Source organism: Octopus sinensis, linkage group LG1, assembly GCF_006345805.1.
Source record: "Octopus sinensis linkage group LG1, ASM634580v1, whole genome shotgun sequence".
Taxonomy (NCBI): Eukaryota; Metazoa; Mollusca; class Cephalopoda; order Octopoda; family Octopodidae; genus Octopus; species Octopus sinensis.
Genome location: NC_042997.1, coordinates 59,384,464 through 59,406,057, shown reverse-complemented (window position 1 = coordinate 59,406,057; position 21,594 = coordinate 59,384,464). Strand labels below are relative to the sequence as shown.

Genomic DNA, 21,594 nt, shown 5'->3' with positions numbered 1-21,594 from the left:
GAGCCAGTCCAGCGGCACTGGCAACAACCTCACTCGAATGTTTTTTCACTAGCCAATAAGTTGACACAGGTAACAATCACGCTCGGATGGTACTCTTAGTGCTCCACTAGCACGGATGCCAGCCAACAAATTTGATTTCGATTTCCCTTGTCTCAACAGGTCTTCGCAAGCAGAGTTGAGTGTCCAATGTAGGAAAGGTATGCATAAGTGGGCTGGTTACACCCCTGGCGTAGGCCACGAGGTTATGGTCTCATTTGGCTTGCCGAGTCTTCTCAAACATAGCATATTTCCAAAGGTCCCGCTCACTAGTCATTGCCTCGGTGAGGCCCAATGTTCGAAGGTCATGCTTCACCACCTCATCACAGGTCTTCTTGGGTTTACCTCTTCCACAGGTTCCCTCAACCGCTAGGGTGTGGCGCTTTTTCACACAGCTATCCTCATCCATTCTCGCCGCATGGCCATACCAGCGCAGTCGTCTCTCTTGCACACCACATTTGAGGCTTCTTAGGTCCAACTTTTCTCTCAAGGTACTTACACTCTGGCAAGTATGCACACTGACATTACACATCCATCGGAACATACTGGCTTCATTCCTTTCGAGCTTACGCATGTCCTCAGTAGTCACAGCCCATGTTTCACTGCCATGTAGCATGGCTGTTCATACACATACGTCATACAGTCCACCTTTTACTCTGAGCGAGAGGTCCTTTGTCACCAGCAGAGGTAAGAGCTCTCTGAACTTTTGCCCAGGCTATTCTTATTCTAGCAGCTACACTTTCAGGGCACCCTCCCCCGCTACTGACTTGGTCACCTGGGTAACGGAAGCTATCAACTACTTCTAGTTTTTCTCCCTGGAATGTGGCGGAAGTTGTTCTCTGCACATTTTCAGTGTTTATTGCTCCTGAGCATCTGCCACATACAAAAACTATCTTCCCAGTTAGCCTTCCTGTCATATTGCTGCACCTCTTATGTGTCCATAGCTTACACTGGGTACATCTTATAGAGTTTCTACCTACGCCTTTTCTACAGATCGAGCAGGGCCTTCTACCTGAAGGGATTTATGGTTTGCTTGCCTTTCTACTTATTAGGACATTGGTTTTAGCTAGGTTGACTCTAAGGCCCTTCAATTCTAATCCTTGTTTCAACACTTGAAACTTCTCTTGTTCTGATAGTGACTCAGCAATTAGAGCAAGGTCGTCAGCATACAGGAGCTCCCAGGGGCTCCTTTATGTCTGGAGAATTATGATAAATAGGAGAGGACTGAGGACTGAACCTTGGTGGACCCCCACCTCTACCCGGAATTCTTCACTGTACTCGTTGCCAACCATCACCTTACTGACAGTGTCCTTGTACATGGCTCGCACAGCTCTCACTAACCATTCATCTATCCCTAGTTTCCTTATTAACCACCAGATAAGGGATCGGGGGACCCTGTCAAAGGCTTTCTCCATGTCAACGAAAGCCAGGTTCCTTAGACCACCCTTATTCAGGGACCTTTTGAGCGGGATGGGCTACTCGACCCGAAGAAAATTCTAACTGGACCCCACCTACATATATATGTTATATGTGTGTGTGTTTGTGCCTGTTCCCCACCACCACTTGACAACCAGTGTCGGTGCGTTTACGTCCCCGTAACTTAGCGCTTCGGCAAAAAGACCGATGGAATAAGTCAACGGCTTAAAATAAAATTAAGTACTGGGGTCGATTCATTCGACTAAAAATTCTTGAAGGCGGTGCCCCCCCCCCTTCCCGCCCCGCATGGCTGCAGTCTGACTGAAACAAGTAAATGATAAAAGATATAAATAGAATTCTGATAAACATATAGATTAAAAAATGTCACATATCTATAAATCGATTCGGTACTTTTTGGCTATCTTACCCCATTAAAAAATTGGTTTATCTTCCCCAACTAAAAAAATATTGTTTAACCCTCAATAAAACAAAAAAAAAAAAGAAAAATTACTAAACATGGAAAGTGAAAAGATTAAACACCTTATTGAATCTGATAATATTTTTATAACAAATCATACAAAACTGAAAGAATTAATAAACGATAAAACTGAAAAAATTAAACATCTATAATGGAAGGCTGAGTTGGCCAAAAGTCAACAATGTGTTGAAGTATTGAATCAAAAGGATCTAACCCTTTTAATCCAATCTCTTATCGCCACATAAACTCAACTTTTTAATGGGGAGATAACCCAGTTTTTAATGGGGGTGAGATAACCAAAAAGTACCATCTATTCATTTTCTTTACAATCACCCATGGTTCTCCTGGGTTATCTATTGTATATACCTATTTCTTTATTACCCACAAGGGGCTAAACACAGAGGGGACAAACAAGAACAGGCATAGGTATTAAGTCGATTACATCGACCCCAGTGCGTAACTGGTACTTAATTTATCGACCCCGAAAGGGTGAAAGGCAAAGTCGACATCGGCGGAATTCGAACTCACAACGTAACGCAGACGAAATACCGCTAAGCATTTCGCCCGGCGTGCTAACGTTTCTGCCAGCTCACCACTACTACATACACACATACTCGTCTATCTGTTTGTCAATCAATCAGGACCAGAAAACAGTTCAGACCCAATCAAATTCCTGGCCCTCTGGAAAGCTCAAGTAAGGTCCCAAATTACTATATTACTTACTCCTCTATGATGGTGACGCTGTATACGCATGCGCAAACATTTTAAGCAATCCCAAAATGAAGATTATCTGTCTGATTAGCAAAGATTCACTTCTCAAGAAAACACTGTTTCTCTCTCTCTCTCCTTGCCTTTTCTAAAACGTTTTCTTGAACGAGCTAGTTGTACACTCCTCACCACTTAAGTCAACTCGCAATCACAGACTCACCATTCTTGATGAACGTTTTTACAGCAAACGCACGGCGTACACCAGCCCAAAATATGACAATAACTGAAATGGAAAACACGGTAAAGCATTAGTTACATGAAAACACTGTTACTATCTGGCTAATTTCACCAACGCCACCCTTACGGGCACGTAGAATACGGTATGTGTTTCTGACGCATTCTGTAGATAGATAGATATATAGACGGATAGACAGACAAATGTGTGCACATGTACTGGTGTCAGCCAGACGGATGATCTTCATTTTGGGATTGCTTAAAATGTTTGAGCATGCGTATACAGCGTCACCATCATAAAGGAGTAAGTAATATAGTAATTTGGGACCTTACTTGAACTTTCCAGAGGGCCAGGAATTTGATTGAGTCTGAACTGTTTTCTGGTCCTGATTGATTGATAGACAGATAGACGAGTATGTAGTAGTGGTATATACAACAGATAACCCAGGAGAACCATGGGTGGATGAAAAGAAAATTAATACATGGTACTTTTTGGTTATCTCACTCCCATTAAAAAAATTGCCATTAAAAGTTGGGTTATCTCCCCATTAAAAAGTTAAGTTTATGTGGCGATAAGAGATTGAATTAAAATGGTTAGATCCTTTTGATTCAATACTTCAACACATTGTTGACTTCGTGCTAACTATTACACGAGCCAACGAAGAAGCCTCTACATTACTGCTCAACCTATATTTCACCAAATTATATTTAAGAAGAAAAGATACATTGGGGGATAATGTAGCTTTAGATATGCTACTCTTTAAAAATACTGACCTTTTATCATATATCTGCTATGTATGTGTGTGTTATTAATGTTATTGACAAATCATCAAGGAGTGGCTGTGTGGTAAGTAGCTTGTTTACCAACCACATGGTTCCGGGTTCAGTTCCACTCCGTGGCACCTTGGGCAAATGTCTTCTACTATAGCCTCGTGCCGACCAAAGCCTTGTGAGTGGATTTGGTAGATGGAAACTTAAAGAAGCCCGTCGTATATATGTATATATATATATATATATATATATATATATATATGCGTGTTTGTGTGTCTGTGTTTGTCCCCCTAGCATTGCTTGACAACCGATGCTGGTGTGTTTATGTCCCCGTTACTTAGCGGTTCGGCAAAAGAGACCGATAGAATAAGTACTGGGCTTACAAAAGAATAAGTTCTGGGGTCGAGTTGCTCGATTAAAGGCGGTGCTCCAGCATGGCCGCAGTCAAATGACTGAAACAAATAAAAGAGTAAAAATAGTAAACCCTCCCCTTTCTGAAATTCCGGTTACACTTGTAAAGACAGTAATCACAGTGTTGCAACCTGTTTACTTAAAATCTTTAAGAAATTACAGCCATGTCCTCGAATTCCGATCCAGGTGTGGCAGGACATTATTCATTGTTTAATAATTTTGACGAAAGATGTTTGTGACAAATAACGCAAATTTTTCTTCTTTGACAATCCTTCTGTGACTTGTCATTGGAAATACTTGGCGACTTAATTTGCGAAGCAGTAGGAAATGTTTTGTTTTCTTGTTTCATCCCCTAGGCAGGAAGGGCAATGCTTTTGACCCTTTATACAGCATCTGTGATGTGTGGGATGGAAATAATAAAGTATCATCAAACCAGATAATTATTCCGAATGCTTGCAACTGAGTCCTGCTAAGGCCATCTAATGACCAAATTGTGGTGTCAAACCGGATGATGATAAATGGTCATTCTCGTGGTTGCCTTTATTTAGTCACCTCTGATTTGGGCAGGCCCATCTGTGGTCAAGGGTGTTCCATTTGTGATCATCCCATATGTTAATTTGACATAGTATATCTAAGATTACATTTATCCATTTCTTTTCTTAAGTATGTCATAGGATTTGAAGGACACTTAGCTGCGTTACTTAGCAAACCCGTCAAGTACATAAGTGTTTCTCTCAACTGCTCGATTTACTTAAGGTTTTCAACTGATCTGTAGTTTTAATTCTTTCATGTAATGGCTGATCGTATAATTTCTTACGACCGACATGTGTTTAATTGTGCGTGCATTAGTGCTGTCATGACATATAATCGAGCAACGTCCCACATTTTCGAAGAATTTTAGGAACATATGTGAAGCGAAGTGATCGCAACTGGGATTGGAAAATTACTTTAGGACTACACAGCCACAGCAGGAAATGTATCAGGACATGAAATGTAAAAGCCGGACTGGACTATTTTATGCGCAACTCCATTGTCTCCCGAGACAAAAAGGATGCCAACAGCAACAACAATATATCATATATATATATATATATATATATATATATATAATATATATATATATATATAAAAATTCCCCAAAACAGCCAACACATAGACATTTGCGCCAATAACAAAAATCCAAGCTTCTGAATTCTCCCCCTCTACTAATTCAGGGACGATACAACCTGGAGCCAACGAATTATTAAAGAGACTCTCTTTATTACAAAATACAGACCCCCTTTTGAACGCGTCTACAATAAACCACATATCTACCACGGCCTTAGAATAACACAAATACACACGCAAATATTATAAATGATACACTCAAGAGATTCCCAAGAATTAATTAAAAATAAGTCCCAATCACTGCTATAGTCCATAATGTGCCAATTTTAAGTCATTTGAACATTTAACACCGTACTACTTTCACACTACCTACATTCCTTCTTATTCTCCCTTCTCTTTCTTCCTCTTCTTCTTCTTTGACTCCTTCCTTCTCCTTCCTAACTTTAACACCTACGCAAATTTTATAAACAAAACATTCAAAAGAGATGTTTCATGAACTGAACATTTACTGCTATTATCCACAGCGGGTCAGGGTCATTTTCGGGGCAGCTGACCAACTGTCATGGCACTCCCACATTCTTCTTCTTCTTCCCTACCAAGAATTCAGAACGACCTCGAACCCACAAGAGTAAACAAGAGAGACAGAGACAAGCAGAAACAAGGAAAATGCCACTTGTATTTGAACGGGGCTATACTAGAAGATACTTGTTCAAAGTGTCGCGTAGTGGGACTGAACCTGGAACCTTGTAGTTGAGAAGCACACTTCTTACTACAAACTCACGCCTTACATGCGCGCGCGCACACACGTATTGTGATGTTTTCCTTATTTATGAGTTGATCGAATTGACTTCAGTAAACTAACAGTAACAACCGGAAGGATATTCTATGATATAAATTGGACGTGGGCGATCATTGTATTCTTTCTTGTCTTGAGGTTCACAGCCAAACGGCTGGGTGGATTCGCGCGAAAAATGGCACACATGTGGGGACGGGTGCATAGATTGGAATGCGCTTTGTATTTTTCTCCAGCTCCGATAGTTACCGAGAAAATCGATTAAAACTTCTCTAATGGAATTCCCCGCCATTAAAGCAACCAGTTGGTCACACAGCTGGCATATACCATATAACACGGAGTATATTTGATTGAACCGACTCCATTTCGTTAATAGTGAAACGAACTTAGCGTGGGTGATGTGAATATCTGATCTTGTACTTTTGGGGTACAAGAAAGCAATCACTCACTAGCCGTTGCTTTAATAATCCAGAATCTCTGCCCGTCAGAAACAACAAGACGCAAACGTAAAATATATATATACTACTTTATTCTCTTTCTTGGTAACAATAACAATAAGTGTGTTATCTGATGTCCTTGGTTCGGGGCGCGCAAGGCTGAAAGTTAATCGATTGTAATATTTACAATATCCAGCCGCTAAACCAGAAAGGGGTCAAGATGGCGTCGAACAGGGAAGTTGAATGTGGTCGGCAACAATTTGGTTAAAGGCATTCGGCCGACTGCTGCTATCAACCGGAGAGAAAATATATCGTGACCGCCGCCTTCAATCGCTGGGTCCCAAGTCCCCGATGACTGCTGCTAGTGGTCAAACGTTCTACGACCCCCTTGCCTCGCTAGGGTCGTGCTTCCGGTGGTTCGCGCATGCGCGAGAGGGCCCTTCCTTTCTGTGCCTTGGTAAAGGCACCAACACGCGCGAAATACAAATGGACGATGCGCGAGCGCGCACCGTTATAGGATCACTACAATAGTATTTAATGTCTAAGTCAATCGCAGTTGGATATGAATTCTGAATGTAAAGAGAACATAAAATGCTCTTCTATTTCTGATATTCCACTGAATGTTGAATAATGTTTTATTGTTAAACTGTTTCTTGTTTCAGTCACTGGACTGCGACCATGCTGGGGCACCGTCTTGAAGGGTTTTGTTTTTAGTCGAATGAATCGAGCTTAGTACTCGTTTAGTAAAAAAAAAAAAGCCATAGGTACAAGGCCACAAATTTAGAGATGAGTTGATTATGTCGATCCCAGTACTTTATTTCATTGACTTCATGCTGATGAAAAGCAAAGTTGATCTCGGCAGGATTTGAGCTCAGAGCGTAAAGAACCGGAACAAATACTGCAAGGCGTTTTGTCCGACGCCCCAGACTTTGGCGCAACTACAAATTTGTGTTCGATTGAATCGATCCTAATACATTACCGGTACTCTGAGGTATAAGGTTTATGGAGATGAATAAAATATAATAGTGATTACATATAACACCTTTCTTATGAGAATTACAGGCGTATGGGAACAGACTTTAACTGAGGTTCGAAACGGAATCGTTGTGTTGGTTTACGAAAAACTCCTGATCAAAATAATTACAGGATCTTTTGTTAAATTAATTTACCAGGTTTCAGAATCTTGAAGCACTCCGCAAGTTGACACAAATAACCTCTGAAAAAAAGAACAAGCTGTATCAAAATGAAGATTGCTGGCACTTACTTGACTTCATTTCCTCTTAAACAAAACTGGTGAATGTTTTGCAAGAGAATCGAATGTTCTGTTTTCTATGCTTCGTAAAATAAGATTTCTTTAAAAGAATGTAAACAAGACGTTGTGAGATCCTGTTTTTCTCAATGACGTGTTCTTCTAAATGGGAAGTCGTTGCACTTTGGAATTCGAAACTAGATCGTAAATGTCAGTCTCGTTTATCCGCATTATATCAATTCCCTTTGATTAGCTTTGAGATCACTTTAGAGTAAATATAGAAGTTGAGGTGAGTTCGAAACTGTTTCCGGGTCAAAAGTCTAGCCAATTCACATTGTTTATTATTCAGTGGAAATCTCAGCAAAGGAATACTTTACTTGAAAGAAAATTAGACAAGTTTATATCTATATATATAAAACTGTAGTTGTGTGAGTGTCTGTCTCCTACGATTTAGATTCCTAACTCCTCCCACATTTTGCGGTGCAGTTTAACCAAATTCGGGTATCTTATAGTCGTGATTTAATATCGAGCCCGTCTGGCTATTAGCGCGCGTCTACGATGAGTCTACGATTTAAAAAATAATTTAACATCATTTTTTATTCCATTTTAATGCATAATTTTTCGTGTGTCGATGGCGGCGGAGTTGGCGTCCACGCTCAAACACCTGCACCTGTGTTTGCTTCTCCCCCTTCTTCCCTCCCTCGTGAAGCTGTGGGGAAGGGAGTTTAAGGAAATCAACGTCGTAATGCGTTGTCAAGGAGACCAGCGTTCTTTTAGAACAACGACTTCATGGCTTGAAGACACCAAAACAGAAATGGCTAAGAAAGCTCGAATTGGCATCTATAAAGGAAGTAACTCTCTAAAAATGCTTATATAGTTATTTCCCTTACAAACCCGAGCAACGCCGGGCGATATTGCTAGTTTTATATAAATTAACGGAAGAAAACTAAACCACTTTTCTTCAGTTTTCTATTACTTCAAAAACACCCAACAAATATGAAAGGATACTGAAATCAACATAACTTTGATGTTGGATTAAACTTAAAATTTGGAGAAATGTTTTTACTGATATGTCTGTAGAAAGTAACACAGTGAAGTGTAGGAGAGAGAGAGAAAAGACAAAGAGGGAACGTTATCTCAATGTCAACTAAAATTAGTTTTCTGTAGTCGAAAGAAATTTGAAAACCACATTACTGATAAAAATATATATATTAAAGTTAGAATTTTAAAGAATTTTCTAAACGGTGTAGACTTTAGTGATTGCTTTCTTTTAGTAAAAGTTACATACTCCTAACTAATTAAAAAGAAGCTTTCATTATAGTATAGCACGTTTGAAAAACCTGTAGCCGCCATTATAACCTTAATCCTTCTGCTCTCAGTTCCCTGCGCTTTGTTTCTGTGCAAAAATATCAGTTTAAATTGATAAGGAAGTTGTTTTGAAATTGCAAGTGTTATTTACTGGTGTAAGAGCACAAATAGCCGTGTAGTTGGAAATATCAGATAATCAAATGTGAGGTTGGGATGGCTTGAATCTTGCCACTATCATTGCAATGTTTCAACCACCTTATGGTTATTATTAATTCAACTATGACGCTACAGCTTGCGCATAACCAATCCACATTTAAATCAATCAAAGAGAAAACTAGTTCTAAAAAACTACAGACTCGAAGTAGCATCAACCCAACCTACCTTCTCCTTTCTTATCAGTAATACTAGAGATACAACAGCGATCACGCTCGTAAATTATATCAAACTCACACTACAGACAAAAATACTAAGAATTACATACACTATCTTTACCCCATTCATAGTACACTTTGAACAAGATTATCAAGACAGTTAAACGATGCACATACATTCTCTCTCTCTCTCTCTCTCTCTCTCTCTCTCACACACACACACACACATACACGCACACCACCACCACCACTACCACATGCGCCACAGTTGGTCATCAGAAAGAAACAACACTTGTAAACAAACGATATTTTCCAGTAATAGCTAGCTTAGCGCTTGCCCAGTTTAGTACTGACTCGCTACAGTGCTCTTTAAGGACAGCATTACATTATCATAATTGCATGCTAAATTGTTAGAAACTACGGTTCACACTCGTACATACTCCTACATAACTACAAATTGTTTAAACAAGTTTTTCTTCGCCATGAGAGGATAACGGCCTGCCTCTCCTAAGTGCCAAAAGTTCATATGAAGTGTCGACGAATATTGAGCATTCACAGCTGGTTGAATGTTTTTACTTTAGTAAATAGACACCCAAATGACGGTATCCGTAGGTGCAGCGCAACTACAATTGCAGACAGCCTAGGAATTTATCCTAGTTCTTAAGTGTATTATCGAGCGTAGTAACTATCCTCCCCTATGTATATTCCATACAGAAAAAATAGCTCTTTTTAACAAGAATGTCAACCCGACAAGAAAAAATGTTTCTGGCTTTAAGGCTGGAAACGACCATGTAATACATCTTCTCACTGGTAATACTTACAAAAGACCTCAAATTGAAGTCAATGTTTGTTAGTCATTCAGCGGCATCAAAACAAAGGAAGGGAATATTGAAAATATATCAACCTGTGATTTGAAACAAATAAGAAAGCTTGGGTGATTGAAATTTTTACACAGTCGCTTGTTTCGTAATGTAATCCAGCAGTGAAAAGATATCACGTAGAACTTAAGGTACTGTTGGTGTTTAATAATGTTCTAGATCACACCCAAAATCTTGACACTCTGGAGACCTGTATTCCTGTCGAAGTAGTTTATCAACAAACGCCAAATCTTTATTCTAATCTACGGGTCATGATGTAATTTCTAATATCAAGACCTCCTACGTTCGTAGCACTTTCAAACATGTTTAAGAAATACTGTGCCATTCGTGTTTGGGTTCCCTATTTCTACGCGACGAAACATATATGCTTAAAACGAGAGGTCATTTGGATATGCGAAAGGTACAGTTAGTTACCACAGCAAGCTTCAACCCAGACTGTCCCTATCACTATAGATGCAACCATAACAAAACAGTGTGTTCTTAGAATGGGGTTCTCTTGGATGTACAACAGCCAAGAGAACCCCAGTCTAAGAGCACACTATCCCTCACACTCAGTTCAAGCGAATACAGAAAGTACATATACACCAAATACGCAATTACCTCATCAGCTCCATACACTGGTCTGGGATAAATCCAAAATAATTATTTTGCTATGAATCAGCGGACGAGTCATTACGTGAACGCTCAACCCACAAGAAACAGCAGCCAAATATTCTTCACATAACATCCAACCGTCTTTAATAAAAAGTGGTACATTCGATAGAGTAGACCTAGCTGCACTATATTTAGAGAAAAATAAACTGTACGGCCACGGTTAGATCACCTGTGAACGCTCGATTAGGGTTAATCCTGCGCTAAACAACTACAAACCTCCACTACGTGCTTGCTTGACATTGCTGGGCCCAGTCTCCTTCAGATCAAACCCTTTCCTTTCAAAAAGGAAAATGAGGTGTGCGTATCCAGGATATAAAATCCTAAATATATCATACCTAATAATAATAATCTTTTCTGCTAAAGGCACGAGGCTTGAAATTTTGGGTGAAGAGGCTCGTCGATTACATCGACTCCAGTGCTCAACTGGTATTTATTTTATTGACCCCGAAAGAATGAAAAGCAGAGTCAACCTTGGCGGAATTTGAACTCAGAACGTAAAGCCTTGAAGAGATGCCGCTAAGTGCTAACGATTCTGCTGGCTCGCCTCCTAAACTCACTAAATTATGAATCATAACGAGAACCTTATTTCCTGCCCCCTGTTATGTGTTGACAGTTCTGAGATAACACTGTAAATTGTATTTATGATATGATACTGAGTGGATAGCAGGATAATGGGAGAGGGGCAAAAATAAGGACAGAAGGATGAGCATCGTTCCAAGTTGTTTGTATTCGTGGAAATTCATTTGCCTCTGTTCTTGTCGTATCATGATATAATTTAAGCGTAATCTGTTTCCATATCTAATAATTACCCCCTCGGGGACAAAGATAATTTTGTAGTAGTAGGAGGTTCAGTACGGTAGCACAGTGTATACCTGAGGCATTGGCGACTTTTGAAGAAGCAGGCTGCATGAGACATGGTTCATTATCTAGCGGGTCGTACTACTAAAAAATCCAAGGTAATTTTTCATCAGAAAGTCTTGCGGGCCACAAGTTGTCTGTGTACACTGTGACAAAACCTAGAGGTCACATCGTTGAACAAACGAAGAGATCTCTGCATGGTCGCACCATCCAATAGTTGGCCCTCTGATGTGAATGTAATTGTTCGACTTGTTAAAAATAGTAGCTAACTTTTCTTCAAATCACACCCTACCATCTTAAAAAGGACGCATTGAATGATATAGTTCTAGATAAATATCATACCTTAGAAAAGGCTGGATGTTCACGAATAGAACGCCCTGGTTGATCATAGTTTAACCCTTTAGTATTCAAATTACTCTATCAAATGTAATGCTTATTTATTCACATCGTTTTGAATTTATCATGCATTATCTTGTAGCTTCGATATTTTAATGATTTACTATTTTTAAATGACATTGTTGGATTGGTGTGAGAGGCCAGATTTGGCTGATTTGAGCATAAAACGGACAGACTATTTTGACCGGATATGACCGGTTTAAATGCTAGAGGAATTAAGATCAACTTGGACACTGAAGAAAATACATGCTGTGACTACAGTACTGTATTCGGTGCGGATAAACCACTGCATGTCCCAAACCAACGAAGGGTCGCTCGACCTGCTAGAAATAACATCCAAATCGCCCTTTCAAACAGATCCTACTGTTTTAAATAAAGGGGACCTTGGATATTGTAGTCCCTCACATAAACACGGGATGATCGGGGCTGGAACACTTTTTAATCATAGGTGTACTGGGTCAACGCTGACAGCGGTTAAACAACAACCATTGCAAGTCGGTTTGTACTGTGTGGTCCTCAGTTTGGTAGAAGTACACTAGGATCTTTGACTCTGCGAATTGCAACTAGTTGTTCGATTGACTTCCCATGTGTCAGTGGTCTTTTCGATAACGGTGGACCCGGGCTAAATAAAAACAGCAAAGTCTCAACTGTCAAATCCACCTCATTCTAAGTATGTAGGTAACGTGGCTGGTTGATAATAGTATTGATAAATACTATTGGTGGTTTGGCGCAGGGAATAGACTAGTATCGTATACCAAGAATCAACCCTATCACAACGCTAACAAACAGATAAACATCTTGTTATTCGGAAGAAAAAATTAGTCATTGTTGTCGTGGCGGTAGCGGTGTTGTGATGATGGTAGCGGCAGCAGTTACTGCGAAAGCAGGAAAACGTGTGCGGCAAAACTTTTTTGTTTCCTATTCAGCTATTGTTGTTGCTGTTTAGCCTTATATTAATTATCCCTAACTGCGCAAATTATGATCAAAGTTATTCCAGCTGTGACTATCCCATGTGCAGGGAACCTAGGACATAGCCGTCTTATTAGAGTTATAGTCCCCATCCCCCGGGTAAATTAATGCACTGGGCCCTAATAGTATTTATTTATTGTCAGCAGGCCACAGTATACATAGATTAAAAGTGAACCTCTAGTCCCGTGGGGCCCCTGGGCAACTGCCCAGTGCCCCCATGCCCTAAGACGACGCTAACCTAGGAACACATTTTTCCAACGTTTGTAAGTGAAAGTTATTTAGCTGCTATTTCTAATTACAACGAGCGAACGCATAGAAGCTCCATCGCTGCCTGTGTAAGTAATCAGAACTGTTTTATAGGATCGTTTAACGCTTATTAGTAATACATCCTCTTTGTGACCGACACTGAATCCTATAACTTGTTCCGTTCGTTAACTACGGGAGAAAAGACGGAGGCAGTTTCCTGAATTATATCTAATTTGATACATCTCTTCGCGTAAGCCTTGACGAAATTAATGAAAAAAAAACCATAGATCACGCCTTAAGAGTAATGACGTCAACAAAAGTGGGTGGATTATTGAATAGCTATTGGCTCAGCTTATTGTGACTGACAGCGTTGAATACTTCAAGTACCACGGCAATTCCACTGAAGTAAATTAGCTGTTTTGGGATTCAATTATAAAGTGCTATATAATAGCTGTTTGTTTTAGTAGTTAGTCGAACGTCACCTTGTCCGGTAGGAACTTATTCCTACTAACAGCTAAACCACTCTGCTGTCTCACTTTATTGAAGAAAAAGAAAATATACCGATAGTTATTTTTGTTGGATCTCCCTACTAAAAAGAAAAAAGGTGACACTGGCGGAAAAATAATACTTTAATTTTATCTGATTATCTAAAGTACCAAAACGAACGAAATGAGGCAACATAATTCTAATGTTGTAAGTTATCTTTCTAATTTCTTTCTATTTTAATATATTTTGCCGCTTCCTTCAACCAAAATGCGCTTTTATATATCAACAATTGAGTTGTCTCACTCAAAGTAAATAAGAAAATACAAATGAGAAACGGGGAAAACTATTTTTTGTCTTGTTTTCTTTTCCGAAACTTCGCCGCTATTATCTATTTAAATTTATAATAATAATATTTAGTTATCTGTAATAGCGAGAGAGGAAATGAATGAAGTTTTTAATATGTTAATACAGGTTTAGCGCCATACATTTTTATTAGCGGTTTTCTATCAAAATATATCGTACAGCACTATTTTGTTTTCTCCCCCAGTCCTACCTCTAGCCTGAGTTTCACAAAAAGTGTCTGAGACCAGTTGCTTGAGCGTGTGTAGGAATCAAGAAATAATGCATTCATAATATCATTTGAAATCATTTTAATTTCGATTTTCACAATTGATATTATATATACATTTCGATGCAGTAATTTTTTCCTTTGCTTTTCTTTTTTCTTTTCTTTCTTGTGGATTTACTTTAAATTACAGATTAATTTGTAAAAGTAAACATTTAGAAAATGGAAATAAAAAGGAAATTAGTAAATAATCAAAACAGGCATGCACACTCCTTCAATTCATTTACGTCAGAAAAAGCTGGTGTTCCTCTCTAAGGTTTTTTTTTTATTATGAGTCTCTTGAATTAAGGTAGAATGTAAGATCAAATTTAATGTTTATAACAGATTTCGGCATAAAAATTATTGAAATGTCAGTTGTCATCTTTTTATATGCACTTCATAAAATTTCGGCAACATTTACTTACTCGAATTGTTTTCTTTAATTCTGCTTCTGTATTCGTGATAGAAAAATAAAAGTTACCAAATACTATGAGAGGAAGAGTGAAGTTAACAAGTATATTCTGGTTTTCTGTACCTATAGCCTTTCTATTTATATATTCTCTCTCTCTCAAATTAGCAAATCTTTCTGAAAAAAAGATTACTACAGAAATAGATACCTACTGGAGCTCATATATATATATATATATATATATATCACTTACTCTTTCCACTTACCAGTCTACAGAAATATTTCAAATCTAACAGATTCTGTTTCGTTTCACAAATTCGCATGCCAAGTCTAAATCTAGTTTAGATAATTTTAGTAATTCTACTAATATCAGAAGCGGTTAACTAGTTGTTTAACAAAGACATTATTATTATTATTGTTGTTGTTGTTGTTATTATTGCTTTCATGCATAAAGTAATAATAACCCGCTTAACAGCATGCTGTTTTACTATCTCAAGATGCCTTCCTCTAGACACAATCACATGCAAGTATAATTATTAATGTAGTCTATGAGCTGCGAGGGTTCGTAAAGCCATGGTTTAACTTTGGATTCAGTTGTATTAAGCAGATGAGATAAATCTTCACTTCGATAAGATAGCGAAGTATTATTGTCGGCAAACTGGACGACTGTAAATTAAGCGTCTAATTAGAATGCCTTCAGGACACACATAATAATGCTCAATGTTCCACTAGTTACAAGTGATATAGAGATTTTATGGTTAGACTGGTATTCAGTCACATTAGTTAAGCAAATGATCTTAATGCATGATAGGATTTGGTTTGACAGGATGCGAGCGACAGATTCACCATAGATAAAATAATGTTCTGCTCTGAGAAATTGAAGACACATGCCTGATCACCAGTTAACCATTATTATCTTCAGCAATTGTAAAAAATATGATTGTAGACAAACTGGTGACAATAAATTAAACATCTGATAGAATACCTTCAAGACCATATATCTATATATATAAAACTGTAGTTGTGTGAGTGTCTGTCCCCTTCGATTTAGATTCCTAACTACTCCCACATTTTGCGGTGCAGTTTAACCAAATTCGGGTATCTTATAGTCGTGATTCATATCGAGCCCGTCTGAGTATTATCGCGCGTCTACGATGAGTCTACGATTTTAAAAATAATTTAACATCATTTTTTATTCCATTTTAATGCATAATTTTTCGTGTGTCGATGGCGGCGGAGTTGGCGTCCATGGTCACACCTGCACCTGTTTGCTTCTCCCCCTTCTTCCCTCCCTCGTGAAGCTGTGGGGAAGGGAGTGTAAGGAAATCAATGTCGTAAAGCGTTGTCAAGGAGACCAGCGTTCTTTTAGAACAACGACTTCATGGCTTGAAGACACCAAAACAAAAATGGCTAAGAAAGCCCGAATTGGCATCTATAAGGGAAGTAACTCTCTAAAAATGCTTATATAGTTATTTCCCTTACAAACCCGAGCAACTCCGGGCGATACTGCTAGTATATATATATATATATATATATATATATCTCAAACTATTTTAATTTTGTCATTAAACCGTTGCTTATCCCGAACACTGATTTTTCAATTAATGCTTTTTGTGCTTTCGAAAGATAACCGGAAGGATGTTTTTGCAATTACATTGGTAATCAGACACAAACATCCTTCCGGCTTCGCCCCTCACCTGTGAACCAGGGAAACGCCTAAAATATGACAAGAGGAGGGAAAAAGATTGGCACCAGTATCCAATCTGTTACTTATTTACGACTGACGAGACTGGGACAGCATGGAAAGTGTCTTGCTCAAAGATAAACAATACTGTCCAGTCCAGGAATTAAATTTCTGGTCTTATAATTGTGAACCAAACACCCTAACACTAAGCCACGCGCCGTGTCTATATAATATATTACTTACTAAAGAAGCTTCATTGATCACCAGTTATTATTGTTATAATAACCTCTCCTTGTATTGAAGAGTAGAGAGTTAAATGGTTTGATCAGTTCTGAAATCATACAAATTGTTGGTGTAAAGTTTGGTGTATTTTACTAGAACCGTTCAGCAGTGAAGTTTGAAAATATACAATTTTTATCAGCTCTTGTTATCTCTAGAAACTAGATTAATATAGATGACATACCAAACTGAAGTTGAACACTCTGGTTTAATTACTCTTTCTTTTCTTTTTTCTTTTTTTTTTTTTTTATATGATCAGAGCCATGAACGCGCGCGCTTGTATGTTGAAATGTCATTAATATTTGGATGGCTTTCTTTTATCTTTTACTTATTTCGGTCATTGGATTGCAGCCATGCTGGGGCAACGCCTTAAAAGTTTAGTAAAAAAAAATTGAGCCCTTAATACTTTTTTTTAAAGCCTGTTTGTCTATTTTGCCGAACCGCTAAGTTATGCTGACATAAACAAATTAGCACAGATTCTCAAGTGGTGATTAGGGACAAACACAAAAACGTACACACACACACACGATCGATTTCTTTCAGTTTCCCCCTATCAAATCTACTCATGAAGCCTTAATCAACCCAGGTTTATAGTAAAAGAGACTTGTCCAGGGTGCTGCACAGTGGGATTGAACGCAAAACCACATGGCCGGATGCAAGCTTCTTAACTACACAAGCTCACCTGTGCCTACGGAAATTCGCTGAGTTGAAAGTAGAAAGATGAGAAACAGAAGTTATATCGCCCACCACTTTATAAACTGTGCCAAGATTGATTGTATTCAAAAGAGCTTTTAAATCTAGTTTCCTTCTATCGCAGTCAGTCTAGTGTGTCAATTTAACCTAGCTATATCAATTTTAAAATTGCATTTCAAAATAAGATTTACAATGAAGATGCACAAAAGTATAAGAGCCTTAAATTTATAGGCTGTTTGATGTTCGCGCTTTTGTCAAAAGGCATTTGAAACGTCAGTGGAGTGTTTTAGCGGATGAAGCTTGATAACAAGTTTGCTCAGTTTTATTTTACGCATGTTTAGTTTCACAAATAACTTAGGAATCTGTTAACCAATAAAGCACTGTTCAGTTATACCCACAGACACATAATCTTTTACTTGTTTCAGTCATCTGACTGCGGTCATGCTGGAGCACCGGCTTGTACGGTTATTCGAACAAATCTGTCTTCAGTAATTATTTTTTAAAGTCCGGTACTTGTTCTATCGATCAATGCGCAACTGATACTTATTTCCTCGACCCCGAAAAGATGTAAGGCGAAGTCGACCTCGGTAGAATTTGATCTCTGGATATAAAGGGCCGGAAGAAGTCTTGCGAAGCATTTTGTCCAACGTGCTAACGATTCTTTGCTACTATAGGCACAAGGCCTGAAATTTGGGTGAGGGTGATAGTCGATGTCATCGACCTCAGTGTGTAACTGGTACTTATTTCGTCGACCTCGGCGGAATTTGAACTCAGAACGTAGCGACGGGCGAAATATCGCTGAGAATTTCGTCCAGCGTACTAACGATTCTGCCAGCTCGCCGCCTTGAGCCGGGTGCTATAGAAATTCATAAATTTTCCAAGTTGAAAAAATGAATAAATTTATAGATCTTAACGTTTCGTTAGTGTCGTAAAAAATGCCTTGCGTTATTTATTTCAGTTCTTTACGATTTGGGTTCGAATCATGTCGAAGTTAACTTTGCCTTTCATCCGTCTAGGGTTGATAAAATAATGTGTTGATCAAGTACTGGAGTCGATTTAATCGACTTCCGCCCTATAAAATTTTCGGTTATTTCTGTGTTATACTTCGTTCCATACTCAATGTTGTTTACGGTTTAACATTCGAAAACGTGAACGTCCTAACAAGCAGAATAATATTACAGATGAAAACAAAACTGAACTGAAAGTACAGAAAAACAAAAACATTTGACGTATTTAGTTCTGGTGTTGTTGTTGTTTGCTTTCTGGTTTATTTATTTATTCTACACTGGAAATCTATTTAACAGCTGCACTTAATAAAAATCGTCATCGAGTTATTTGATGCTACAGATGCAAACACTTGTTTCAGCGATGACGTAAAACTGAATCATTTGGTTCTTCTTTCTCCTTTTCTCTCTCATACACACATGCACTCTCGTGTAGACACATGAGCATGTGTGCGTAAATTTATTGCATATATTGTTACTTACAGGGTTTCCCTTTCAAATTCTTCATCACTAACCTCGATTTCACCAACGTCAACCTCAAATTCGTCATTGTCAACATTTGGTTTCGTTATCTTGACTCTCAATTACGTTGTTGTCTATATCAATGTTGTTCTTGCCAACTTAAATGTTGTCACTGTCGATGGTTTTTTTTTCCTTGGTTTTTTTTTTTTTTTTTTTTTTTTTTAGCAGGCATTGACATCACTGATCACTTGTAAAAGAATGTGAACATTAAAAAGTTTTGCAAAGGATTACAAGTTTCCTATAATTAGTACGTTAGATATACATAAAACTACATAAAACACTATATGCATGTACAACATGACAAAGACAAAAATAAATAACATCAGTTTAAATTTTTATTCATTATTCCTACCTCTACACTCTTTTGACGTATTCCTTAAAAAGCTCCATGTCGATCATTTACATACATTAAGAAATGAAATAATGAGTAAAAGGTTATGTCATATTGTGTATGTATGTAGTCTATGTATAGTGTGCAGTCTTACATACATCTAATGTACTAAATGTGTTTATATTTACAGTAATGTAAGGTGCAAGAACTTTTAGTATGCAAAAGCTGTAATCCTTTACAAAATTTTTTACTGTTTATATTCTTTTACAATTCTCTGATAAGTAATCACTAATGTCAATGTCTATTCATAAAAATAGTTGCCTCTATCCTACAGAGATGACATTTAAGATGATGATGACAAAATCAAAATACATGACAACAAATGGGGGACTGAAGATATTGAAGTTGATGAATTTGAAGTTGACATTGACAAGACTGTGATTGATAATGACGAATCTAATGCAAAACACCCTGAAAACTGTGATAGTAAATAAAATAGGAATAAAATTTATCCTTTCTGTGCAACCTAGTGGTTGGAAACCCCTGGTTTAATACACTATATTCTTCCTCCAAATTTTCTCCTGGCTTTGTGCCAATGTTGTAAGTTATTATTTTTAACATAGGTACAAGTTGTTGGATTTTGTTAAAGGGAGTGGCAATAATAACAACTCTAAGCTACAGATATAGAAAAAGAGAGCTGATGATGAAAGTGAAGTTTAATATAGTCAGTGGGTCAAGTTCTGTCTGCAGTAACATCACACTGATATTCAACTTGAGCTGTTTGTTACACAATGACATAGCCCTGACAATGTCTTACTCTAAACTGGTGTAAACAACCGATTGTTTCAAATGTATCACAAGGTGATTATTAACAATTATGTTATAAAATTCTTGAGTCAGCCTTCAAATATCTAGAATATTTAGCACAGAACGACATCATAATTTAGATGGATGTTACATTTTACTTTTTTTTTTATTCTTTACATAAAATACACCAAGATTTAAAGTCTACAGCCATTTCTTATTTTACTATATGAAAATAACTGTGTGCAAAATGTCTTGTAGAGCTTTCAAAGGTGAAGGCTGCTGTTCCAGCTCTTCTGACAATTTTTATGTTGTAGAATGTTGGAATATGTGTGTATTTGGTGTTAGCAAGAAAATGGTGCAATGAAATATTCCTGTATTTTGTTTGCTTGAACAAGGCTTACAGATACAAAACAAGTCAATACATCAAGAAGTAAGGCAGTGAACTGGCAAAGCTGTTAGCATGCTGGGTAAAATGCTTAGTAACATTTCGTCCATTTTTACATTCTAAGTTCAAATTCCACCAAAGCTGACTTCGTCTTTTCAGGGTCAAAGTACCAGTTGATGTAATTGACTTACCCCCTCCCCTGAAATTGCTGGCATTGTGCCAAAAGTTTAAAATCAATATATTCTTTAATAGGATACTCATTCACAGAATACATTTCATTTCATTTCACATGAAAAGTAACTTTACATCCTAATTATGCCTTCTAATGGCATGAAATATTGATTTCATTTGACAATATCTGTATGAAGTAAAGAACAATGCTGAAGATTAGATAATGATTTTTTGTCATTAAAGGAAAAAGTTTCTTTTTATAAGTCAATTAAAATGGACCATAGTGAATTACTGAAGAACACCTAAGCTAATAAAGATACATCTATGTAGTTGCTATTTGCTGGAAATAGCAACCAAATTTCTCTTAACATGTTCATTACTATATTTCTATTGAAATACACTGCTTTCATTTCAATGAATTCTGAAATTGATGAAGAATTGATTGTAAGACAGTTTCTTCAAGCCAAACCAATTGGCAGGAGACCTAGATAGACTACAAGCAAAATAGTTAGATAATATCTATACTCTGTTAGTCATCCTTAGGAATCCAGCAAGAAAGTTTCATGATGGTTGTTTTTGATAGGAGCCTATAGAGAAGGTGCCTGAGGATTCTACTTTCATGATCCTCCTAGTAATGGAGGGCAGCAAAAATGGATGGAGGAAGAATTTAAGCTGGTGTTTGGGACATAAATTGGCATTGAATTTTGATAGAAGGTTTTAATTTAGATCACTTTAAAACAAGAAGCTTATATCATGGGACTAGGAGGCATTTCAAGTAGGTTGGTATCAAAAGGATTAAATCGCACCTCACTGTCTTAGAAAAGTATGCATTATATAATGTGGTCCTGGATCCCCTGCATATATATATATATATGGTGACTGCTGTATTATTTTAGGTA

The 21,594-nt window shown here is 37.7% G+C and overlaps 1 protein-coding gene across 2 annotated transcripts in view; it reads left to right on the top strand.

Annotated features, from left to right (window-relative positions):
• The window catches only part of LOC115212653, a 219,029-nt gene that overhangs the window by 154,992 nt on the left and 42,443 nt on the right, over positions 1-21,594 (top strand). The window contains exon 1 of one of the 2 annotated variants that reach the window (XM_029781366.2): positions 13,747-14,013. The exons of the other annotated variant lie outside the window; for it this stretch is intronic. Within the exon in view, the coding sequence (XP_029637226.1) occupies positions 13,990-14,013 (24 nt within the window). The 5' untranslated portion in view covers positions 13,747-13,989. Of the gene's footprint in view, positions 1-13,746; positions 14,014-21,594 lie in introns of those variants that run through there. 2 annotated transcript variants of the gene reach the window in all.